This window comes from Hibiscus syriacus, unplaced genomic scaffold (assembly GCF_006381635.1).
Source record: "Hibiscus syriacus cultivar Baekdansim isolate YM2019G1 unplaced genomic scaffold, ASM638163v2 tig00110393_pilon, whole genome shotgun sequence".
NCBI classification, from domain to species: domain Eukaryota; kingdom Viridiplantae; phylum Streptophyta; class Magnoliopsida; order Malvales; family Malvaceae; genus Hibiscus; species Hibiscus syriacus.
Window position 1 is genome coordinate 62,463 of NW_024062721.1, and position 26,657 is coordinate 89,119.

The 26,657-nt window shown below is 36.0% G+C and overlaps 1 protein-coding gene, 2 long non-coding RNA genes and 1 pseudogene across 4 annotated transcripts; 3 read left to right on the plus strand and 1 right to left on the minus strand.

Moving 5' to 3' along the window:
* The first annotated feature begins 12,527 nt into the window (after positions 1-12,527).
* LOC120123472 lies at positions 12,528-13,544 on the plus strand. The gene is made up of 3 exons (XR_005516195.1): positions 12,528-12,587; positions 13,078-13,261; positions 13,507-13,544. It is a non-coding gene; the product is annotated as an uncharacterized LOC120123472 (long non-coding RNA).
* Positions 13,545-14,130: 586 nt separating this feature from the next.
* LOC120123473 lies at positions 14,131-14,439 on the plus strand. The gene is made up of 2 exons (XR_005516196.1): positions 14,131-14,226; positions 14,318-14,439. It is a non-coding gene; the product is annotated as an uncharacterized LOC120123473 (long non-coding RNA).
* A 419-nt stretch (positions 14,440-14,858) lies between these two features.
* LOC120123498 lies at positions 14,859-17,830 on the plus strand (annotated as a pseudogene).
* A 108-nt stretch (positions 17,831-17,938) lies between these two features.
* Positions 17,939-21,157, minus strand: LOC120123456 (CBS domain-containing protein CBSX3, mitochondrial-like). Of its 2 annotated transcripts, none has more exons than XM_039142346.1 (6): positions 21,052-21,157; positions 19,357-19,613; positions 19,190-19,271; positions 18,546-18,619; positions 18,350-18,410; positions 17,939-18,256 (listed from the first exon to the last, which is right to left on the minus strand). In XM_039142346.1, exons 2-6 carry the CDS (start codon positions 19,606-19,608, stop codon positions 18,114-18,116), a joined length of 612 nt encoding a protein of 203 aa, XP_038998277.1. In that variant the 5' UTR covers positions 19,609-19,613; positions 21,052-21,157; the 3' UTR covers positions 17,939-18,113. The 2 variants fall into 2 exon arrangements, with proteins under 2 accessions (XP_038998277.1, XP_038998278.1); XM_039142347.1 differs by having other exon boundaries at positions 19,357-19,609; positions 21,052-21,155.
* Between the last annotated feature and the right edge of the window lie 5,500 nt (positions 21,158-26,657).

The window sequence follows — 26,657 nt, forward strand, 5'->3', positions numbered from 1 at the left end:
AAAGATACAGTTCGTGATATTGAATATTGTTCGTTAGAATTAAAATGCCAAAATACGGATCAGTTGAGACATCAAGCTCTTCATCTGGACCGGTGATGGAGGGTGATGTCAAATGCAAATTTCTCGGTGGAGTTGTTCGATGGATCCGATCATTTTGGCATGTGGCAAGGAGAGGGACGCTTTATTCCACAAGGTCTAGACATCACCATTGAGGAAGAAAAACCCAAATAGGAGGAGAAAGAATGGGGAACAATCAATCGTTTGCCGTGCGTGGTTCCGTTGCTGAAAAGATACAGTTCGTGATATTGAATATTGTTCGTTAGAATTAAAATGCCAAAATACGGATCAGTTGAGACATCAAGCTCTTCATCTGGACCGGTGAGGAGGGTGATGTCAAATGCAAATTTCGGTGGAGTTGTTCGATGGATCCGATCATTTTGGCATGTGGCAAGGGAGGTAGACGCTTTATTCCACAAGGTCTCATCGCCATTGAGGAAGAAAAACCCGAATATGGAGGAGAAAGAATGGGGAACAATCAATCATTTGCCGTGCAACACTATTCGATCTTGTCTTTCCAGGGAGCAGAAGTATGGCTACAAGAATAAGACTTCTGCAAGTAAGATGTGGAAAGCTTTGGAGGAAAAATTCCAGAAGAAAAGCTCTCAGAATCGTCTCCACATGAAGAAAAGATTGTTCAGATTTGATTATCAACCAGGCACCAATGAATGAACACATGAGCATTCAATAATGGAAGACTTATTGGGCATGGATGAAACCTTCAAAGATGAAGATTTGGCTTTAATGTTGTTGTCATCTCTTCCAGATGAATTTGAGCACCTTGAGACAACGTTACTTCATGGTAAGGATAATGTTACCCTTAAAGATGTAACTGCTGTATAGTTATGAACTCAGGAAGAAAACCAAGAAGGAGAGCAAGTACGAAGCAGTAGAGGCCATGGTGGCAAGAGGTCGCTCGAAAAGTCAAAAGCCAAAGTGGAGAGGGAGATCAAAGTCGAAGTCCAGACTGGGAAAATGAATGTGCCTTTGTCATGAGAAAGGCCATTGGAAGAAAGATTGTCTGAAGCTGAAGAAGAAAGGAAAAGCTGCTCCAGATGCATGTGTTGCAGAGCATGATGCACATGACTCTGACATATCATTGGTTGCTTCATCAACAACATTCTATTCCGATGAGTGGATATTAGATTCGGGTTGCACCTATCATATGTCCCCTAATCGGGAGTGGTTCTCCGATTTAGTGGAACTAAATGCAGGAGTTGTTTATATGGGCAATGAAAATGCCTGTAAAACTGTTGGGATAGGTTCAATTCGATTGAATAATCAAGATGGATCAACCAGAGTTCTGACGGATGTCCGATACGTGCCCAGTTTGAAGAAAAATCTCATCGTTGGGAGCCCTAGAATCCAAAGGCTCAGTAGTCACTATGAGAGATGGAGTTTTAAAAGTCACATGGCGCACTTGTGATGATGAAGGGCATCAGGAAAAATAATTTGTATTACTACCAAGGTATACAATTATTGAGTAGTTGCAGTAAACTTCGGAGGTGATGATTTGGACGCAACCCAGTTTGGCATATGCGGGTTGGGACATACTAGAGAGAAATCATGCAAATTCTGGCAAAGAAAGGATTGTTGAAAGGTGCAAAGGCTTGCAAATTGAACTTTTGCGAGCATTGTGTTCTAGGAAAGCAGAAGAGAGTGAAGTTTGGCACCACTATACATAATACAAGGTATTGTAGATTATATTCACTCAGATGTATGGGGTCCTTCAATGACATCGTCTTTGGGAGGAAACCATTATTTTGTAACTTTTGTAGATGACTTTTCCAGAAGAGTTGGGTGTATCCGATGAAGTCTAAAGATGAAGTGCTTCAAATTTCCTGAAATGAAAAATATATCGAAAACCAGACTGGTAGAAAGATCAAACGTCTTAGGACGGACAATGGATAGGAATATAAAAGTGACCCATTCTTTGACGTTCCCATGAGTATGGTATTGTTCGACACTTCATGTTGACATACACATAACAGAATGGGGTGGCAGAGCGTATGAATCGAACACTATTGGAGAAAGTTGATGTAATGTCTAATGCTGGGTTTGGCAAGGCATTTTGGGCTGAGGCTTGGACATATGCTGGCCATCTCATTAATCATCTACCGTCATCAGCGATGGAGGAAAAACACCATTGGAGGTATGGTCTGGAAAACCTGCTACTGATTATGATTCCTTACAGTATTTGGATACACTGCTTATTATCATTGTGAAGGATCCAAGCTTGATCCGAGAGCAAAGAGGCTCTCTTTATAGGAATCACCCATGGAGTGAAGGGATTCCGCCTTTGGTGTTTAGACACCAAAAAGGTAATTTGTAGCAGAGATGTTACCTTTGATGAATCTACCCTAGTAAAAAAGGGACAAGTGAAGCTGTCCAAAACAGTAGTACTTCGCAGGTGGAGCATACTCCAAAATAGTGGAGTTTCAGCAGATGATCCCAGAAGTTGATGCAGCTGATTCTTCAACTCAATAGAAGAATCAGAAGATGAAGAGGTTCAAACCCAAAAAACCATTGGAGACACCAAAACACTTGCAGTTACAAGGCCAAGAGGAGAGAAATTCGTAGACCTGCTCGATTTGTTGATATGGTGGCTTAGATGATATCCCTATCACTTACCAAGAAGCAATACAAAGCTTGGAAAGTGATAAGTGGAAAAGTGCCATGGATGAAGAAATGCAATCTCTCCAAAAGAACGACACTTGGAAACTGGCACAATTACCGAAAGGTAAAAGAGCCTTGGATGCAAGTGGGTATTTGTAAAGAAAGATGGATCTATACAAGAAAGATGTTCGCTACAAGGCACAGTTAGTAGCTAAAGGCTACGCTCAAAAGAAGGGAATCGACTACAATGAAGTATTTTCCCCTGTTGTGAAGCATTCCTCCATTAGAATATTGTTGGCCTTGGTAGCACAGTTGAATTTGGAGCTAGCTCAACTTGATGTAAAGACGACTTTCTTGCACGGTGATTTAGAGAGGAGATCTATATGACACAGAAGGATACAAAGATGGTGGTTGTGACAAATGGGTTTGTAAGCTGAACAAATCGCTATATCTGGCAGTGGTATATTTGATAGCTTTATGAGGAGGCAAAAGATACTTGAAGCAAATGATCATTGTGTGTATTTGCAAAAGCTCAAAGATGGATCTTTCATTTTATCTCATGTACGTTGACGATATGTTGATCGCTTCAAAGAGTCAAAAGGAGATAGACAAATTAAAGGCTCAGTTGAATCAAGAGTTTAAGGAGAAAGACAAATTAAAGGCTCAGTTGAATCAAGAGTTTGAGATGAAAGATAGGTGAGGCCAAGAAGATTCTTGGTATGGAGATAAGCAGAGATAGACAGAGAGGGAAGTTTTGTTTAACACAGAAGCAGTATGAGAAAGGTATTACAATGTTTTAGCATGAATGAAAATACCAAACATGTAAGTATCCCATTGGCTTCTCATTTGAAACTTAGTTCTCAATTATCTCCTAAAACTAACGAACAACGAGTGTATATGGTAAAAGTTCCATATGCTAATGCAGTTGGGAGCTTGATGTATGCAATGTGTGTACGCGTCCTGACATTTCACAAGCAGTTGGAGTTGTGAGCAGGTACATGCATGATCCTGGAGAAGGACATTGGCAAGTTGTGAAATGGATTCTACGGTATCTCCAACAAACCGTGGATGTTGGTTTAGTTTTTGAACAGGATGAAGCACTTGGTCAGTGTATGGTTGGATATGTTGATTCCGATTATGCTGGTGATTGGATAAGCGTCGATCAACTACTGGTATTTGTTTACTCTTGCTAAAGCCCCAGTAAGTTGGAAGTCTACATTGCAATCTACGGTGGCCTTGTCTACTACAGAGGCAGAATACATGGCAGTTTCAGAGGCTGTAAAGGAAGCAATTTGGCTTAACGGGTTGATGGAAGACTTGGGAGTTGTTCAAAGTCACATTATTCTCTATTGTGACAGTCAGAGCGCTATTCTTAGCGAAAAATCAAGTCTACCATTCAAGGACTAAGCATATCGACGTGAGGTCACTTTGTGCGGGAGATCTTTGAAGAAGGAAAGATTCTACTTCAGAAAATTGCGACATCAGAAAATCCTGCAGATATGATGACCAAGGTGGTAACAGTAATCAAGTTCAATCATTGTTTGAACTTGATTAACATCCTGAAAGTATGAACACCTTCGGGTATGTGGCACTTGTGAGCGCAATTAGAGGCACTACAAATTTGGGGAGTTGAAGAAGTTGAGTAGGCTTGGTAATTTCAAGCCAAGGTGGAGATTTGTTAGATTTGTCTAGAAATTAAGTTGACAAGTTGGAAATTTCATCTGGGTGGTGGCCAACTTATTGGAAATTTCATCTTGGTTGGTGGCCAAACTTGAACATGTGAATTTCATATTTGGTGGCTAACTTATACACATTGGAAAATTCTTTGGTAGGTGGCCAAACTTTGAACATATTGTTCTTGAAACTCAACTATAAATAGGCCTAAGTATTTCCATTAGAATCATCCCAAAAACAAGTTCTCTTCTCTTGTATTCTTCATTCTCCCACTTTGGGAATTCCAAAGAATTCCATTTGTTGTAATATTGGCGATATAGTGAAGTTATCATCCGGTGTAGTGCCCGAGGAGTAGAAGATATTCTCGTCGAACCGTTGTGCAACCTTTGGTTTTAATCTTGACATTTTAGGTCAATTTTAAAACTACGTTCGTGTGGGAAATAACCCGTTTTCCCCAACATCCGAAATATCCCTCTGCATTGTAGCAACCAGCTTCCTACTTCGTTCAAGAATTGATTAACCACATACAACCTGTGAACTAAACACCAAAGCATTCTTGTAAAGCCAAAGAATCCATAAAACAACTCAAGAATAAGTCCACTCCTTTGACTCGATTGTAAAGTAATTCATTGTTTGATGTAATACTGATTCATTCTCGAAATCAATGCTAAGAATTATGCTAGTTTGTCTTCTTTAATTAGCAATGACTAAATGGATTTTGTACCATGGCGTAACGAACAACATGGTTAATATCCTCTACCTTAGCATTAAAGACCGGGCAAAAGCTATCCGTAGTAAAATGATGCCACATTTCTCATCATTGGTCATCAGTTTGCCACAAAACACCAACCACATAAAAAAAATTATTTGTTCCAATCCCCAATATTGATTAATATGTTTCCAAGGTTGATTTACTGTCGCCAATACTCCTCTTCGGATCTCATAAGCAAATTTCACTGAGAAATTACGATCTTCACGTCCCAACACCCTACTGAGTCACCTACAAGATTAGACTTTGGCACTTTGATAGCAGTTATTCGAAGAAGAAATGAGTATGTGAAAACATGTTTTGGAAAAGCTCCCAACGACAGTCACCGTGTTGGTCCAGCATGTCTACTATACGAACATTACCCATATTAATCACATTGCGAGGCATTAAATGATAAAAAGAGGACCAATTATTGGGACCCAATTATCGTGCTAAAAATCTACATTCTTTCCATTGCCAATACTCCAGTATATGTTATTATGAACATCAAACGACGCTTAGGCCTCTCCATAGTCTCGAACAACTACCGCTACGTGAAGCAATCAAAATACCATCCTGACATTTATATTTAGTGCGTAATAAACGAACCCAAAGTGCATCTTTCTTAGCTACTAAATTGTGTTGAAAAGTCAACAAAATAGGCACCGAAAGTGCCTATAATTAATGCACCGAAGTTTTAGTTGAATTTTGGAAATGGTACAATCTCACATTTAGTCATTGTACTTTAAGGTATTTTCAAGATTAGATCTTAATATTTAACTATAAATACCCTAATCCATTTAGCTTCAAAATTATCCCAAAGCATTCTAGCTTTCTTTCAATACTAGAGAATTTAAAGAGTTTCTTGAGAGTTATTTTCTCATTTTTATCAAGACATAATTATCATTATTTTCTCCTTGGTAGATCGAGAGAAGTTGTAATTCCTATTTTCTCATAGTGAAATTCTTCTACCGTTGCCCGTGGTTTTTACCATATATTATTTAGGGGTTTTTCACGTAAATTTTGTGCCTCTTTTATTTTCATTTTTTTATTTTATCAAATTATCAGTTGCGATTTTACTCTATCCGATAGCCGTCTTCCGCAACAATTGGTATCAGAGCCAGATTAAAGTGTGTAATATCTACTTATTGTCTTTGTGGTTGCCACCAAAAGGTGGATCCTCTAATATAAGAAAGTAAGAATGTATTACCCATTCTTTGAAGGTTCTAGAGAACTATTCACGATAGTGAAATAGTTGGAGCTATCCATAATAGAAGCTCTGGCAACGAAATTTGATATTGAAAAATTCAATGGGATAAATTTCTCATTGTAGAAATTGAAGATGAAGGTTATCTTGAGGAAAGACGGTTGTCTAGCAGCTATCAGTGAAAGACCGGTAGATTTCACAGATGACAACAAATGTATCAAAATGGACGAGAATGTTATGGCAAACTTTCATCTAGCATTAGCAGATGAAGTATTTTCAAGCATCAAGGAGAAGAAGATAACTAAGGAGATATGAGATCATCTCACCAAATTGTACGAGGCCACATCGTTGCACAATAAAATTTTCCTTAAGAGGAAATTCTACACTCTCCGTATGCCAGAATCTACTTCAGTGACAGTGCACTTAAACACATTGAACACTTTATTTTCTCAGCTTACATCCTTAAGATATACAATAGGAGAACAAGAACGTGTTGAACTTCTACTTCAAAGTCTATTTGATTCGTATGATCAACTCATCATCAACTTGACAAACAGTAATGTCACCAGTCTAGTCTCTGATGACGTTGCAGCTGCTGTTCTACAAGAAGAAAATTGGTGCAAGAACAAGGAAGACATATAAGTAAATCTGCAACAAGCAGAAGCATTGACAACGATGAGAGGGAGACCAACAGAACGTGACCAAAGTAGCAGTAAAAAACATGGTAGATCAAAGTCGAGAAGCAAGAATTTAAAGTGCTACAACTGTGGAAAGAAGGGTTACTTGAAGAAGGATTGTTGAGTCTAAATAAAAACTCCAATCCATAAGGCAATACCGTAAACACTTCAGATGATGATGATGCTCTATGCTGTGAAGCGTCAACCACCGTGGAAGGTAGAAAGAGCAAATATATGGCTCATTGATTCGGGAGCAACATATCACATGACCTCAAGAAGAGAATGGTTTCATCATTATGAACCTGTCTCAGGAGAATCTGTGTATAGTTGCAATGATCATGCCTTAGAGATCATTGGCGTGAGAACCATCAAATTGAAGATGTATGATGAATAATTAAGTTGTTCGAGATGTGCGGCACGTGAAAGGCCTGAAGAAAAATTTATTATCCTACGGATTGTTGGATAATAATGCAAGCAAGATTGAAACGCAGAAAGGAATTATGAAGGTGTTCCGTGGAGCGCTTGTGGTGCTGAAAGGTGAAAAGATAGCAGCAAACTTGTACATACTGAAGGGAGAGACTTTGCTAGAAGCAGAAGCATCTGTTGCCTCGTGTAGTTCAAATTCTACAATGCTATGGCATCAGAAACTTGGACACATGTCAGAACAAGGAATGAAAGTACTTATAGAGAAAAAGCTACTTCCAGACTTAAGAAATGTATCATTTCCTTTGTGTGAGCATTGCATAACAAGTAAGCAGAACCGGTTTGAAATTCAACACATCAAATTCTAGAGGCAAAAGTGTTCTAGAATTGGTTCACTCTGATGTATGGCAAGAACCAGTTACATCCCTAGGCAGAGTAAAATATTTTATCTCATTTATTAATGACTAATCCAGGAGATGTTGGGTATACCTTATTAAGAAGAAGTCATATATGTTTTCAACTTTCAAAAACTTCAAAGTGCGGGTGAAACTTGATTCTGGAAATAAGATCAAGTGTTTCAGAACATATAATGGAGGAGAATACACAAGTGAATAATTTGATGACTTTTACAGGAAAGAAGGCATCAAAAGACAGTTCATATTGGCGAACACTCCTCAACAAAATGGAGTAGCAGAGTGGATGAACATAACCTTGTTAGAAAGAACAAGAGCAATATTAAGGGATGCAGGCCTAGAAAAATCATTCTGGGCAGAAGCAGTCAATATCACCTGTTATTCGGTGAATCGAGCTCCATCAACTGCAATAGAGCTGAAGACATCAATGGAGATGTGGACTGGTAAACCAGTGATTATTCAAACCTACATATATTTGGAAGTATTGTACGTGTACAACTCCCAAGAAATTTCAAAGCTCAATCCAAATCCAGGAAATACAATTCTTGGGGTATGCTGATGGTTTAAAGGGGTATCTCTTGTGGGATCCCACTGCCCGAAAAGTGATCATTAGCTGGGATGTTATATTTGTAGAAGATAAACTACAAAGAAAACAAGACGATGATAGCGCTGAAAAGTCAGAGACTACACAGATACATGTGAAAAATGAGCTTGAACAAGGAGATTCTTCTGAAGCAGAACCAGCACATGATGAACAAGAACCAGAGAGTTTTGAAGCTCCAACAACTCATCAATTAGATCGTGTGAGAAGATGTCCCAATTAGCACTCAGATTATGTTATAGAATGAAATATTGCATATTGCCTTTCAACAGAGGATGGAGAGCCATCAACATACCAGGAGGCAATAAACTGCTCAGATGTTTCACTGTGGATGATGGCGATGCAAGAAGAAATTGAAGCCCTTCATAAAAATAATATATGGGACCTTATGCCACTGCCACAAGAAATGAAGTCAATTGGTAACAAATGGGTCTTCAAAATCAAGCGAATAGTGATGATCAAGTTTAGAGGTATCGTGCAAGATTGGTGGTCAAAGGTTATGCCCAAAAAGAATGTATTGATTTCAATGAAATATTTTCTCCTGTGGTTCGACTAATAACAGTTCGAGTAGTCTTGGAAATGTGTTCTACATTGAATTTACATCTAGAGCAGCTAGATGTTAAAACATCTTTTCTTCATGGAAATCTTGAAGAAGAGATTTACATGCTCCAGCCTGATGGTTTTGAAGAAAAAGAAAAGAAGAACTTGGTTTGCAAGTTGAACAAATCTCTGTACGGTCTAAAGCAGGCGTCGAGGTGTTGGTATAAGATATTTGATTCCTTCATTATATGCCTTGGATACAACATACTTAATGCAGACCCTTGTGCTTATTTCAAGAGGTCTGGTAATAACGATTTTGTTATATTATTGTTGTATGTGGATGACATGTTGGTTGCAGGACCCAACAAAGATCACATTGAAGAATTGAAGGCACAACTGGTTAGGGAACTTGAGATGAAGGACTTGGGATCAGTAAACAAGATTCTAGGGATGCAAATTCACCGAGATAAAAGTAATATGAAGATTTGACTTTCACAAAAGAATTACTTGAAGAAGATCTTATCACAATTTAGCATGCAAGATTGTAAGCCAATTTCTACCCCTCTTCCTATTAACTTTAAATTATCCTCTAGTATGAGTCCTAGCAATGAAGAAGAGAGGATGAAGATGTCTCGAGTACCGTATGCATTGACAGTGGGGAGTTTAATGCTCGCTATGATATGCATAAGACCATACATTGCACAAGCAGTGTGAGTGGTTAGTCGGTACATGGAAAATCCAGGAAAAGAGCATTGAAATAAAGTAAAGAGGATCCTGAGATACATCAAAGGGACCTCAAATGTTGCATTATGTTATGGAGGATCAAACTTACTTATCAATGGGTATGTCAATTCTGACTATGCAAGGGATTTGGATAAAAGCAAATCTACTACAGGATATGTGTTCAAAGTTGCTGGTGGAGCTGTAAGTTGGGTTTCAAAATTGCAGTCAGTTGTGGTTACATCCAAAATAGAGGCAGAATATGTAGCAGCTACACAAGCCAGTAAAGAAGCAATTTGGTTAAAGATGCTATTAGAGGAGCTTGGGCACAATTAAGAGTATGTCTCTTTGTTTTGTGACAGTCAAAGCGCCTTGCATCTAGCAAGGAATCCAACATTTCATTCAAGGACAAAGCACATACGAGTTCAATACCATTTCATTCGTGAAAAGGTGGAAGAAGAGGCGGTAGATATACAGAAGATCCATACCAAAGACAACATAACAGATTTCATGACAAATGTAGTAGATGCTGATACATTTACTCGGTGTCGATCCTCTTGTGGCCTATAAGATATATAAGGAACATGATGGTACAAGGTAGAAAGAATGGTGTGAAGATATGATTGTTCCAATCAAATCTTCAAGTGGGAGATTATTGTTGAAAAGTCAGCAACATAAGCACCGAAAGTGCCTATAATTAATGCACATAAATTTTAGTTGAATTTTGGAAATGGTACAATCTCACATTTAGTCATTGTACTTTAGGGTATTTTCAAGATTAGTCATTAAGCTTTAACTATAAATACCCTAACCCATTTAGCTTCAAAATTATCCCAAAGCATTCTAGCTTTCTTCTAATACTAGAGAATTTAGAGAGTTTCTTGAGAGTTATTTTCTCCTTTTTATCAAGAGAGAATTTTCATTATTTTCTCATTGGTAGATCGAGAGAAGTTGTAATTCCTATTTTCTTATAGTGAAATTCTTCTACCGTTGCCCGTGGTTTTCACGTAAATTTTGTGTCTCTTTTATCTTCATTTTTTTATTTTCTCAAATTAACAGTTGCGATTTTGCTCTATCCGATAGCCGTCTTCCGCAACAAATTGAACGCCAACTTCATTAAAAAAAACTTCATTTTGGGTACTCATCGAGCGAAATCCAAGCCTTCATTGCAAGGTTGGATTACAAACAACCTCCCAACAAACCAAATGGACACCTTTATTATCCTGTGTTATTCCCCAAATGAAACGTCGAATTAGGTGCTCCAGCTCAATACAATTTTTTAGGCAAAACAACTGTTTGCATCATATAAGACAGGATTGCTGATAAGACAGTTTTTGCAAGGGTAATTTTTCTAGCAAACGATAAAATTTTCATATTCCAACCACTCAATCGTTTTTGCACCATTTGCAATAAATTCTCATAGGACTCATTTGTTACCCGTGAATGAAGAATAGGGACACCCAAGTATTTCCCAAGATCTGAAATGTCGGAGAAGCCAAAGGATGAGCTAATGTGAGTGCGAACATACACAGAAACTTTCATAGAAAAGTACTTTATTGTCTTCGCCATACTCACTTTTAGTCCTGACACCTTACAAAAATATCAAGAATTTCCTGAACCACCTTTAGTTGATCAATAGAAGCTTCTGCAAACAAGATCATATCATCTGCAAAAAAAACAAGTGAGAGATTGCCAGGCTCTGCTTCGAGACCCGAAAAAGTTGTCATCGATGATTATTAACTTCAATTTGAATTCTTTGAGAAAGTCGTAATTGATCGACTGGGGACAAAACTAGTCTAGAACTTAGAAACTCATCTCAAAAGAAACAGTTCTAGTTGATTCATAATTATCTTAGTGACAATTTTATAAATAACTAAAGAATTAAAAATATTTATCTACAACCAAATTAGATAAACAAACATCTAATTATAAACAAATCTAACCCTAAATAATTAATATTTTAATAGAAATTTGGACACTCACTCTAAATGATAAATAATAAAAGTTTATTAAATATATATTAAAGGAAAACATAACTCTTGAACGTATTGAGTAATCTTAATGTAGAAAAGAAAATTTTACTCTCTTTAGAGAATTTAAGTTTAAATAATTGCACCTTTATGACGTGTATACATTGTCAATTAATTAATTTTTTTAAATAAATATTATCTTGTAGCCATCCATGTCATTAAAAAAAATTTTAAAGTCACAACTATAAATTGTGATTTCTTTGGTCAAAATGAATTATATTTTTTTAATTTAATTTATAATTATTTTTATTTTTATAATTAAAAATAATCTTAAAATATTGTATAATAATTGTTGATTTAGTTTTATTTGTTTGAAAATGTTTTTTAAATGTTTATAAATAATGAATTTTACTAAATAATGTAAAAAGCTATAAAATAAAGTAAAAAAATCTCAGTCCCAGACTTTAAAAAACATGAATATAAATTATTATTTACATAATTAATAATTAAATATAAATTAGTTTTAATTAATAAAAAAACAAATGAGAAAACCAGTTAAAAAAGAAAAAGAATGCTTATTCAAATAGGATCCAAAAAAACAGAAGGCAACGAAATAAACGGATAACCTGACGCCTTCAACATTGTGTATCTGTTAAAGGAAGAAAAGAAGCTGATCTGTGAAGAGAGCTTTGCAAATGCCAAGTGTCGTGTTTTGCAAATGAATCCATTTGTATAACACAACTTTCTTCTATTTCAATACCCTCATAAACCAAAACAAAAAAATTTAACCAGTCTCGAAAATAATGGCATTTCCTCCATCTTTGCTTCTTCTCTAATATCTCTACTTACCCATTTCTCCATTTTAATTCTTCTTTCATTTTCTTCTCTTCGGTTTATGGTACTATTATTATTATTATTTCATATTTCCTTATACTAAGCTGGTATTGCTTCTTTCTCTATATTTCCTTGCATGTATTTAAACGTATGTGTTTTATTTATTATTTTTTTTTGTCATTTCACCCTTTTGTTTTTCTGCATTTTAACATCAACTTTTGAATTTTATCATGTATGTTTTTGTTTCCTTTCCCTTCTTCTATATTATTTTGTTTCATTGTAATTTGTTGATATCAATGTTTCTGTTTTTGCTGTTGGATTTAGATATTTTGTTTAGAATCTTGGGCATCTTGAATTTGTTTGGAGAAAAAAAAAACAATGGGTTTTCCTGCTTTTGACCGGATAACTTTGATCCTTTTGTCTTGTGGTAGGGCTACATATGGATCATAAGCTATAAATTTATGACATTGTAATCCATCGTGGTCTCAAAGGCCGGTCTTTAAAGGAAATAAATTTTTCATAGTTCCATTTCCTGGCATACTGTGTGATGTTTATATTGATACCGGAGTTTTAATCAAACCCAATGCTGTCGAGCAGCCCTGCCACGATGGTCAGCTTCAAATATTGGGATGAGTGTGTTGATCCTGAGGATTTGGAAGCAATGTGGAATCGACCTGCAGTGAGAAAAGAGTGGACTGATGTCGGGGAGACTCAAGGACAAAAAGTTCACCTATCAAGGGATCCTGACGGGCAGCCTTATTTGACACAAACAGAGATGAGGGTAGGCAACTTGATTAACATACCATCAATACTTTGCTGCATTTGAAATTTTGACAAGTTTAACCTTAGTAAGTAGTTTTTGATAAAGTTCTAGTGGATAAGAAGTTAGAATTTCTTTTATAACATTTTATCTTCCATAAGCAATTTTGTTTTGGTGGTCAGATTTGATCATGTTCTTTGTTACAAAACATTAGGACGATTCAGTACAAAGTTTTACTTTTAATGTAGCTTATGCTGCTGTTTCAGGCTGTTGCGGAAATTGTAACTAGCAGACATTTTGATACGCATATAGAACCGGTATGTCACCTATCACCGAAACATCTAAACTGTACTTATGATGAAGTATTTCTTGCCTCATTCTAATTTCTGATGCTGTTTTTAAGATAGAACTATCCAAAGTTCTTGATTTTAGTTTCGAATTACCAATCCACAGGGTATGACTTTTCTGATGACATGAACATACGAAGTCTCGGAATTTACATAATACAAATTAACGTATCAACAATTATATAAAATACCTTGAACACGATCATGACACCACAAAATACAAGAACATGACACTTGACAGATGAATTGAAGTTATTATTATTTCCAATTATTGAAGTTTGGGGTTCTCTCTGTTCTTCAGGAGATGATTTCTGCTATTGCAGAACTTGAAAGTAACAGACAACCTCTTGCCATGCAATACGATAAAAAAGCCAAGGTCACTACAGTAGGAATCATGCAGATTTGCCCAACAACTGCAGAGTGGTTGGTCAGGTACAGTTCTATATTTTCTAGCGTGGCTTCACTGGAACTAAGCTAACCCTGCTTTGGATTTATGAAGTTATAGTTTGAAAATTCTTGCAGGGAATGTCATGTTTCATTATACAAAGTTGAAGAGGATCTGGATATTCTATATAGGCCTTTTGTAAATGTATATTTTGGAGCAATGTACCTTAAATGGTTATCAAACTTTGAAAACAAGTGAGTTTGCAGGGAAGAACTTGGATCCATCTGAATATTTTATGAGGTAAATGATTTTGTATAATTTCTCTTGTTGGTTCTGAGTTTGCAGAGTTCGAACCGAAGAGTTTATCATCCGGGCTTATAAGGGTGGTACAAAGAAAGCAACTCATAAATCAACCCTACCGTATTGGAAGCGTTATCTTTCTGTGAAAGAAACTTTTACACCCAGGTTTTACTCCCTCATGAAATATTTTGTTCCAATATCAAAATTTACCAATTACTTCTTGAATTAAAATGTCTTGTACTGCATTAGTTGAAGATACTGTTTACTAGATAATCATTGTCATCCATTATATCTTTCCCATGTTTTGCTTATGAAAATTGTGCTTAAAATAAGATAGCCGAGCATCATTGTCTAAACTGAACTTGAACTGTTGGTGGCAAGTTTAGATCATATATATTTTCTCTTTCAGTAAGGTTAATATCTAGACAAGTATTTTTTTGCCTGAAATTTGAGTTTCCACTTCAATTTAGCATATCTTGTTTAGCTTCTGAAGAGCACAAAAACTTTCCCTTGGATCTTTGCTAGCTTGTGAAGCAGATTTCAACCAGTGAAAATTGAAAAGCGAAAGGCTATGTTAATAGAACTAATGCATCATTATTGGGATTGGTTTTCATTTTTCATTAGGTACAGAAAACATTCTGATGCTCCTCCAATTACTCAAGCACTAAATTCAACTGCTGCACCAGTTTCATTAGACTCAGGTGGTTACCCCTCTCATTTACCAAGGCTATTTAATATAATTTTAGTTGCATATATTATCATTTTATCTCAGAAAAGAAAATTTACTTTCATCAACTAGAGTAGCAGGAAAAATATTAGTGGTAACGTATCAAAGGCTTTACCAATTTAGTTGTGCTACTCTTGTTAAGAAAGAAATATTACCGTTTTGAGTTTCATGAAGTAAAAGTTGATCCTAAAGAAATCAAGCAGTGAAATAGTAAAGATCTGGAAAACTTTAAAATTTTGCAAGAACAAAATCTATACATAATCTTTTAAATTCAACATTTGATTTGTTGAAAATGGAGCACATAAATCCAGGGGAATTTATCTCTATCCTTTAGGAACACTGCCTTCTACATTTTTGTTTTGGATCTCTATATTATATGCCTGTTTTTCGTTTTGGGGAGTTGCAGAGGATGGCTGCCTATATTGGGACTCCAGAGTTTCCCCTGAAGATATGAAACAGATGTGGAATTGTCCTGAAATCTGCAACGAGTGGAATAAAGCTGATCAAAAAGGGGAAAAGTGCTCTTTACCCTTGACAATGAGAAGAAACCATATCTTACTCGACTCGAACTGAAGGTATGAATCCGAAAAAAGATAACCGTGCTGTCAATATAACACTTTCATCACCGTTTCAGAATAAGTGCATTTTCCCTCATTTTTGACATTTTATCAATAGTGCAAATAATTATCATTACTTTTTCAATTGTTACAACGCGTAAGTTATTATTTTCTTGTGCCAAAATGCAAATGTTGTAGGATAAGGTTCAAAACTGAGTAAAAATATGACAATAATTTGGGAACTGAAACTGAGTATACTGCTAATATTACTTGGCTTCAAGGCTTTGTTTAGGGAAAGGATTGTAGGGTTTTGCCAATGCTATCTGTTCCTAAAATTTCCCTTTTTAGAAAATGCATATGATGATCTAATAATTTGAACGTAAATAAATATAAAAATGGAAAAAATGACTTGACATGCAACTATATTATTACGTTAAGTAGTTTATGATTATTCATTAACTGGTCATATGCATGTAAATAGATATTGTTGCCTTTTAATTTTTCCAGGAGTGTTCTTTCATTTTGCATTTCATCTTTATCATAAACGTTCTTTTTTTTGGAACCATTGACATGGATGTCCTGTTGCAGACAGTTGCAGAAACGATTGTTTCCCGGTACTTCAGTACAAAGGGAATAAAACCAGTAAGTATGGAGTTGGTTACTGAAGGCTTTCATAATTAAAAAAATTGAATTTTACCCAGCTCCTAATATTTGTTTCATGTTCTTCCCCCCCCCCCCATTTTATAACGACTGTTGTACTGAAAGTTTTTGACGTTGTTTGCCATAGCTCATCTGTTCTACCAGCCTATTAAATTAGAGACAAAGACGAGTAGTTCATAGACAATTTAGCACTAGAATTTCTGATTAGCCTGTCTACACATGCTCTTGATGCCTCCAAAAATTTAAATGAAAGTAAGAACAACTTGCTATATAAGTTCATAGTGCTATAATATGGGCGATCGGGTATGTTTTTACCAGCAAAAAGTCTGATGTCCACAATTTGCTTTTTGTCTGAAAACTGTTATTTAGTATATTGCTCCCAGTAGGAGAGAAAGAAATGATACGGAATATGAAGCTGTTTAATCAAGCTGTATTCTCCTATGATGTTTGAACATGAACAACATACACCTTCACATACAAGAGCATGAAAACAAATAGGAAAAAACAAATCAGAGACGACTAAAGTTTACATGAACTGATGTAGTGAAAAGAACTGGCATCGATCGCTGATCGGTGTACTATTTGAGCAATATAGGTAGATTTTAGATCAGATTGAATGATGGAATTGGTTGTGTCGTTGACTCTTGAGGAGTTTGGGGTTGACGTTTACTTATCTTGAATACATATACAGCAACTGAACTTTTATGTTTTATGCACTTAACTTCATCTATATTTTGTATTTTTGCTTTGTTCAACTTTTGTTCTGACACTTGCATTTTGTACAGTCAGTACTTTGCGCTCTGGCCGAGATTGTTAGCATGCGCTGTGTAGACGGGATTGAAGGACGAACTGGACTAATGGGAATTGACTACTCCACAGCTTTTCGGCTTTATACGTAAGTGAGAACCTAAATGAAACTTCTAACCATCAATTTATAGCAATGATCAAATGTCTGAAACTTGTAATTTTCATGTGAAGAGAGTTGGGGTTCAGGGATTATCCTGTTGATTACGTAGAAGATCTGACCAAACCATTTGTGTCCATTTATTTCGGTGCGGCGTATTTCGCTTGGTTATCGATGTATGAAGGGAGGTAGGTTTGTTCTCCTGTAATGAATCTTAATGTAGCCTGTATGCTTTATTCCATGGCCTTAAAAAGTTGTGGCATTTTCCTGGGATTGCAAAACAGAGAAAGGAATCTGCAATTTACCGTTCAGGCTTATGTTTCCGGACCGGAAAATGTAAATCTTGAAGCGAAAAGTCCACAATGGGATAAATTCGAGCAAGCTTTGACAATGTATAATGTGAGAAAGGTATATGTACAATTTATTATATGCTTTAACAATTTACTTTGCTATTGTCATAGCCATTCATGTTTTCCTCTTCAGGAACGGAGGGAGGTGCACCGTCATGTGACGTGATGGATATGATTATCATCCGATCGGCAGTTATCTTCTTCAGAAACCTTTTTATTGTTTATGATTATTTCCGACGATTTTTCATTTTTTGTCGGAAAAGGTTTAAACTTGTGGGGAATCATCTTTCGCAACAGAACGCTTTCGTTGGTAATGCTTTTTTTGGTAATATGCTGGGGGCGGCTAAAAGGATTCTGTAAAAATAATTAATTATTTTTCACGATTATTATAAAAGGGGATAATTTAATTTATTTTGTCGAATATTCTATTTATTTTGCCTTTGCCATTTGCCTAGACAAATAGGAAGAAGCAACATGAGAATGTTTATTATTGAACACTTGGTCCACACGGGAATTATTCCAACATCACTTGCATATTCACAGAACTTAAGAGAAAAATCTCAAAAACACAGCACATTCGCAAGCTCTCCGCTTGCTTGCTTAAGTCCAACGGGTTAAACATAAAATATTTCATCATCATCATCTAATATCCTCCCTGTATGAAAGCGTTCAAGCGGTCCAGCTCTGCACGATGCTCACTCACCACAGCACGAACAACATCTCCGATGGAAACCATGCCGATCATTTCCTTCTCATTGATCACCGGAATGTGTCTAATACGGTTATCTGCAAAAATACCCAGGGTTAGTCCTAGCTCGACAAGGAACATCCCAATGGACACCAAGAGCAGATATCGTAGATGGGTGCAGATAATAGTACCTGTCATCAGTTGCATTGCTTGCAGAACTTTGGTCTCAGGTGTGACTGTGATGAGCTTGTTCTACAACCACCATATAATACGATCTTAGAATTGCAAAAACGGGCAATGGAATATCTGTACATCTGATGATCAAACATATGTGATGGAAGTAAAGCTATAAATTTACTCGAATAAAAGCTAAAGGAAAAACAATACCTCTTCAGTCATGATATCCCCAACTTTAGTTGACTTGGATGATCTTCCATGTACTATTATCTTCCTAAGATAATCTGCAAGTATAACACCAAATAGCAGAAATATACTAAGAATCAAAACTGTACCAGACCATAGAATCCTTCAAAATCTATTCTCAATAGTTGAGAAATGCAAAATGAAGCAAACTATAAACGTGATTTAGTGCAGAAGGAATTTAATGGCAAAGATGAAGGGTGACATTGGGATGGGACTAGCCAACTATCAACGTGATTTAGCTCGTACATTATAAAATCCACTTTAATCATACAGACCTTAATTTGTCTGATTCAGACCATCTAATTCGCAACAAATAACACAAAACTCCTAGCATAGGTAGTTATGTTACTCAAACTCACATAGGCATACATTCAATTTGTCTGAAGTTTTGTTCATGATTTGGAGGATTATATCTCCATACCCATATTTGAATATCTGTTGAACATGTCTTCTAGACACAAGTGTTTCAAAAAAAATATTAAGTTGGTACGACATAAATAAGTATACTAGCGAATGCCTGTAGATCATGGAAAATACTAATACATCATTCATTCAAAATATAAAATATTGGTGCCAATTGATTTTATCAAGGTGTAGTTGCTAACTACCTCTCTCTGTGATGATACCGGCAATTGATTTCTGCTCTCCAGGTTTTACAACCACCAAGGCACCGACATTGTGTTGGGTCATCTGAGAAAGATTGAGCTCAATAAGCATGCAAATCAAGTATTCTATGAAAAAGCTGACAATCTACGAAAATCATAAAGACACGTACCGACTTCACAGCATCATACACAGTGTCATCTGTAGTGCACCAAAGCCAGGAGCCATCTGCACCTTTACCTTTGGCTTTCAAAACGTCAGAAATAGTCGTGCTCTCAAAGCCATGTTCTTCCATAGTAGCAGACGAAAATGATCTGGAAACCGTAACAGGACGCATAACTGGATTGGCAACCCGAATGCGATGCAAGACCGCATTTTTCACAGTATTTCCATGAACCGTAAAAGCTTGAACTGCCCGTTGCATTCTACCTATTACAACTGATCAGTTAAAAATCAAGAAGAGAAATTGTTGCAGTTGCAGATGTCACATAACAATCATCATTCAAATCGCCTCATCAATGGAAACAATTCAAACGACAGCACATAACTTGATACAACATCTTGCATGCTAGAAAGTTGCAAAAAGAAAAGAAAAGAAAAAACATCCATTCTACTATTCTAGCAATAAGATTCCTTGAATTTCAGCCCAAAGAGTTAAGGAGATTCAAGCAGTGTTTTGAAAACCGGACCGGACCGACCGGTTCAACTGGGAACCGCTGCTTGGTCCGGTTCATTCTACACCGGTTAAACCGCTACTAGTGAACCGGAAGGAACCGTTGAACCGGCTGTGAACCGTTGAATCAGACCGGACCGTGAACTGATTGAAAACCGGTTCTGTTTTTTTTTCTAAAAAAAATTAAATCAAACAACGTCGTTTGTTAAACGAGCCGAGTCGAACTCGAAAACTTTAAACGTAAGCTCAACTCGACTCAAAAACTCACGAGCTAAAAATTATCAAGTTCAACTCGAACTTGAAATATAATATTGAAACTTGAACTCAAAAAGGTTCGAACTCAAAATATTTTAAAAGCTCGATTGAAGCCTGAAATTCGAGCTCGATTGAAGCGAAAGAATAGTTCGCTCTGTGCTCACCAAAAGGCTCCATGATTTTGAATGTCAAATTACCTCTATTATTTATAGAAGGCAGTTGTGATGCTTTCCTATGTTTCTTAGTCATGTGGATTGTTTTGTTTTCATATTTTTATTCTTTAGACTTTTGTGATACTTTTCTATGTTTCTTAGCAATGTGAGATTTTTTTTTAAAAAAAATTAAACTAAACGACATCGTTTGTTATGATTTTTTTAACCCAAAATTATTTTTTGATTATAGTTATATAATTATATTTATTATTTCATATGTTTTACCTTAAATATTATTGTTGTAATTAATTTGAATCATTTTGTTTCACTTGATTTTATGATTTTTAACTTATATATATGTTATAACTTGCTTTAAATATGACTTATGATATAAAAACTGTTTTTTATTAAATATTTTTTATATTTTTATTTAATTTTTTAAATAATTAATTAATTATGACGTTGTTCGATTCTTACGACCGGTTGAACCAGTGAACCAGTAACACGGCCGGTTCGTTGACCGGTCCGATACCGGTCCTGAAAATCATGGATTCAAGTTACTTTGATTATTCTTAGAAGTTGTAATTAAAAAACAAGGATATATCTCAGCTTAAATAAAGAAGATCCACCATCAAAACAATCGGAAACAGATATTCACAGTAAGAAAGTAAATCAAAAGGCAAAATCAACCCAAAAAATAAGTCAAATTTTCAATATTCAAACTGCAATCAAAAGCCTAAACATAAAAAAGAAATTATGGGTTAGAAGAGAGGAGGAAAGAACGAACCTGGATTGAAGCGAAACAAAAGCAGGGTGAACCCAGAAAGTTGAGAGATGCCCTAGAAAAGCGGTTTAGGATCGTTTTAACCACCGCAATGAACAGATAAACCCAACTACGACATTCCGCGGAGCCTGGCAGCACAGTGTTTACTACTTATTTTCAGACACCTAGGATTGCGCTACGGACAATACAAATGACTCTAAAAATTGAATTGAATAAGGGTAAACTATAAGATCGGTCATTTATATTTTGATTTTATTCACTTTTGATCATTAATTATATAAAAAAGTATATTTTCATCATTTTGGTTAATGATTTATTTATTTTTGATAAAATTTGAATATCTCATAAAAAAACTCTTCATAATTATCGATATACCATAAAGGTAGACCGACAAAAAGCGAAAGGAAAAAAAGAATATCTCAAGTATTATTAGAAAAAAGGGTTTAAATCAACCTCAAAGATACAAACAAGACACACCATTACAAGAATCAAACCATCTAGACTAGACCACAATATTCCTAACATTAGCTAATCACTTCATTTGCTAACTCATTTGCCTTCCAATTAACACTTCTCTGGATAAGACAAATTAACACCTCATGAAACCTTATAATCAGGGTTTCAAATCGCGGTCGCGTTTTCGGTTATTTCGGATTTACCGTGATTGCGGTTGTCGCGGGTGCTATTGTAGCTGTCGCGGACGCTGTTGCGGCCGTCGCGGATAACTCAGACGGCGGCGAAACCGCTATATCGCGGCCGAAATCGTGGTCGCAGACCATTTTTTAAAACCCTGCTTACAACAAACTCGATTTACTTAATAATCGACTCAAAATAAGATGAACACGAAGCAGGGTTCTTAATTCACTCCAAAGCATTCTTGCAATCGCTTTTCAGAATCAAACGATCCTTTGATCCCCATTTTGACAATAAAAAGAAACACATCCCAACTCGGATTGCCTTCAATTCAGCCAAGGCATGAGGACCCAGTCCAGTAGGTTCCAAAAAAGAACCTAAATATACTACTAGAAGAGTCCCTTAGTAAGCCATATATACCACATGTTTTCTAATCCCTATTCATCGCTCCATCAACATTTAACTTAAAAAATCCCTCGGGAGAAGGGTTCCGACTCGCAGGAGGAGACTTTTTCTTTCTGATGGTATTACAAGGGTCTGCTAGGGAGGGGTCTCCAATAAGGAGGTCTAAAGACATCGAAAAGTGAGGGTTCTTAATCGAGTACGGAGTACCACGTTGCTTGTCTGAACCTATTTATAAAGAATAAAAGTGTGGTGTCTACAGTTCTATTTTCGAAGACAATATAATTCTTAAACTTTCAGATTGGCAGTAGTACAACACCAAGGATAAACATCCAAAAAGAATATAAGGTACAAAATCCTCTCAAACTACTAGAAGGGTTGTTATGTCAGAAGAGAGTGCAGTGGAAATCCTCCTGTCGTAACCGGTTTTCGTCCGGGCACGAAATATTTACTTGACGGGAAAAGTGATGTGAATAAATGGTTTTGAAAATAATTTGGGAGTCGCCATCGGCCTTTTGGGTCAGGTAGGTCGAATACCTAAAAAATATCTTTTAAAAGAGTTTTTAAGAAAACATCAATTAAAAGATAAACTGATCTGCGTTTTAACCAAAAATTCGTTCTTTTTAATAATAAAAAGGGATTCGTGGTCGGTTACGTTTAGGGAAGGATTAGCACCCCTACAACGCCCAAAATTGATACTTTTTAATTATAAATTGTCTCTATTATTAAAATTTAAAAAATTCAAAATATATTTAATTTATAATCTTATTATTTCAAAATTATATAAAAATATTTATTTATTTAAAAATATCGGAAAATGACTTCTAGGTGTCTTAAGACAGCTCTTTTCTTTGATATTAATAAATATTAATTTAAATAAAATTAAATAATAATTTTTATAATATTTAATTTTAAAATACCAGAATAGGACATCCAGTTGTATTAAGACTGTCCTTTTCATTGATATTGAAAAATAAATATTAAAATAATTTATTAAAAAAAATTATTATTTATTATATATATTTATGAATACATAATAATAAAAATATTTAAAAATATAAACAAGTAAAAATAAAAATACAACTTAGAACGATATATTTAAAAGCAGTAAAATAAATGAAAACATTTAAAATAAATGACTAAATTATAGCATATTAAAATTAAATGATTTAATTCACAATTAATTATGTAATATTATAGGGGCTAAGCATGTTATTTTGCCTATTATAAATTTAGTGACTAAAATAAAATTATCTTAAATTCGAATGCCAAATTAAAACATGCATTCGGATTAAATAAAACTAATTATAATTATAGGACTAAATCTGTTATTTTACCTAATATATTATTCTATGTAAAGGACTAAATTATAATAAAGTAAAATTAAGAAACTAATTTAAAATATTTGAAGTTTTATTTCAGTGACTAAATCGTAAGGATTACAAACTATAGTGACTGCGGAAATGGTTTACCCATGATAGAAATTACACGCACACCCCTCCCCTAAAACGACGTCGTTCGGGGAGGGGTTTAAATACCCCGAATGGCCGGCCATTTTCCTCACTCTCTTCTTTCTCTCTTCTCTCAACAAATGAGAGAATTAAAAATTCTCTCTGACTCTCTCAACGGAGAGAATCCCGGCGACTACGGGCCACCGTTCTCTGGTGGCGATCGCCGCCGCCGGCCACCGTTAATGGTGGCCGGAAATTTACAAAACCCCCCCCAGAAGATAGATCTGAACACCCTAATGACAGTTCTAGTATCCTTTTTCCCTAAATCTCTTTAGATCGATGTAGATCTAAATTTTTTTACCTTCGAAAAATAAGACTCCGGTGACCCTCGGTATTTCTGGCAATGAGCGAAGCTTCAAGGGTAAGTTCCTCTTCTTCTCTTCGTTTCTGTTTTGGTTTACTGCTGGTTGTGAGTTCGTGGCTCGTCTCTGTTGCTTGTTTCCCGTTCTGTTCGTCTCTCGTTCTCTGTCTATCTCTTCTCTCGTGGCTTCCTCCTCCCTCTCTCTCTGTTTTGCAGGCTTTTCATGGCTTTTATAAGCCTTGACGAGGCTCTCATCGGACCAGTTCAAAGGGGTTTTTCTGGTGAGTCACCGAACTAGGTGGTGACTCACCCCATAGCTGCGACGTGGACGATCGGAGTCGTGGAAGTAGAGCTTCTGGAGTGTTCGTCAGAGGCGTCGTGGCAGTACTGAAGCATCGGCAACGGTTGGACGAGACATCTGGCTTGGGCTTCTGGAAGTAGTTGGAGGCGTGGGGCGGCTGGAACTCACTGGAACTCTTAGAGCGGCGGCGGCGTCTGGAAGCTAGGGTTTAGAAAACCCTAGCTGAATGTTACAAACCCTAAAGGGTTTGGGTTCTACTGGGCCAATTGTAATTGTAACCGGCCCCCAATTTTGGGCCTTGTAATATTTATTTATTATTATTATTTTTTTATTTAATAATAATAATAATAATAATAATAATAATAATAATAATAAAACGAAATGAAAAAATTAATGTTTACAGCTGCCCCTCTTTGCTCATCCTTGTGTTAACAAGAATAGAGCAAAGACGAAAAAGACAATAATTTTTTCATTTGGCTTCTTTTGAGCAGGATGGAAATGTTTGAAAACATCATGCACTGAAGGGCTTACATATGACCCGAAGGCTTTGAAAACATCAAAAAGCTCCCGAAGGCTTTTTGGAAACATCATGCACTGAAGGACTTACAGATGACCCTAAGGCTTTGAAAACATCAAAAAGCTCCCGAAGGCTTTTTGGAAACATCATGCACTGAAGGACTTACAGATGACCCTAAGGCTTTGAAAACATCAAAAAGCTCCCGAAGGCTTTTTGGAAAACATCATGCACTGAAGGACTTACAGATGACCCTAAGGCTTTGAAAACATCAAAAAGCTCCCGAAGGCTTTTTGGAAAACATCATGCACTGAAGGACTTACAGATGACCCTAAGGCTTTGAAAACATCAAAAAGCTCCCGAAGGCTTTTTGGAACATCATGCACTGAAGGACTTACAGATGACCATAAGGCTTTGAAAACATCAAAAGCTCCCGAAGGCTTTTTGGAAACATCATGCACTGAAGGACTTACAGATGACCCTAAGGCTTTGAAAACATCAAAAGCTCCCGAAGGCTTTTTGGAAAACATCATGCACTGAAGGACTTACAGATGACCCTAAGGCTTGAAAACATCAAAAAGCTCCCGAAGGTTTTTTGGAAAACATCATGCACTGAAGGACTTACAGATGACCCTAAGGCTTTGAAACATCAAAAAGCTCCCGAAGGCTTTTTGGAAACATCATGCACTGAAGGACTTACAGATGACCCTAAGGCTTTGAAAACATCAAAAAGCTCCCGAAGGCTTTTTGGAAACATCATGCACTGAAGGACTTACAGATGACCCGAAGGCTTTGAAAACATCAAAAAGCTCCCGAAGGCTTTTTGGAAACATCATGCACTGAAGGACTTACAGATGTGGGAAATAGTTTACTAAGTAAAAAGACTAAGGAAATCGTTTTCTTACTTTTCAACAATTTCATTTTAGAAAAGATAAAATGAGAAATTATGGAAATCGTTTTCTCATTATGTTTTTGAAATAACATGTTGATTTGGTAACATGCCCCAATCTCAAGATAATGCTCATTCTTGTGGATTACGTCCATCTCTTCTTCAGATGTTTGCGTGATTTCCTGTATTTTTGGTTTTGAATACCTTCTTCTTGTAAGGTATTTTTTACCATGAATCTTCTTGTTCTTCCGAAGATCTGTAAAACTTCATGTTTGAATGCACTCAGATGTATCAATGTAATGCATTGTCTATTGTGTAAATGATATTCTTATGAATGCATGAATGTTGATGCAATCTTCATTTGACTTCAAAGTGGTGAACTTGGTCTTCCTCTAGTTCATCATTTATTGCCAGGGTTACCTCTGGATATCAATGTAGCAACTTATGCTATCAAGCTTGCATTTCTGTAGAATCATCTGATCAACTTGTATCTTTGCTGTCTTCTTTGCTTCATGAAGGTCTCAGAAGAAATGTTTCATTTGTGGAACTCTTGCTGTAGTCAGAACTATGACCTTGATGTCCCATTTTGTCTTGGATAAAACCAATTTTCTTTGCTTGGACTTGTGTAAAAATTCCATAAAGCTTTCATCTTTAAAAAGAGAATCTATCAAAAGAAAATTTATCATTTCTGAAGTGAGAATCTATTATCTTTAAAAAGTGCAGATGTAGATATGCCTGACTCAGCAGGGATTAATCAGGAGAATAGAGTCTGTTCCAATTTAACTCTTGAAACATATCATAAGGAATATTTATTCCAATTCCTTTCATGTCTCCACATATAATCAGATCTCGAATAAGGCAACTTGGACTATATCATGTCGAGATGCTTAACAACAACATGTCGTTCAACCTTAGTTGGCTCCACTAGTTTATTGTTGTCAAAATTTTTCAGCTCTCTTTCTGTGGAAAGAAATTTTCATTATATCTCATTTCTGATCTTGACGTTGAAGAAGACAAACTTCATCTTGTATCAATAAAGGAAAACCATATGATCTACA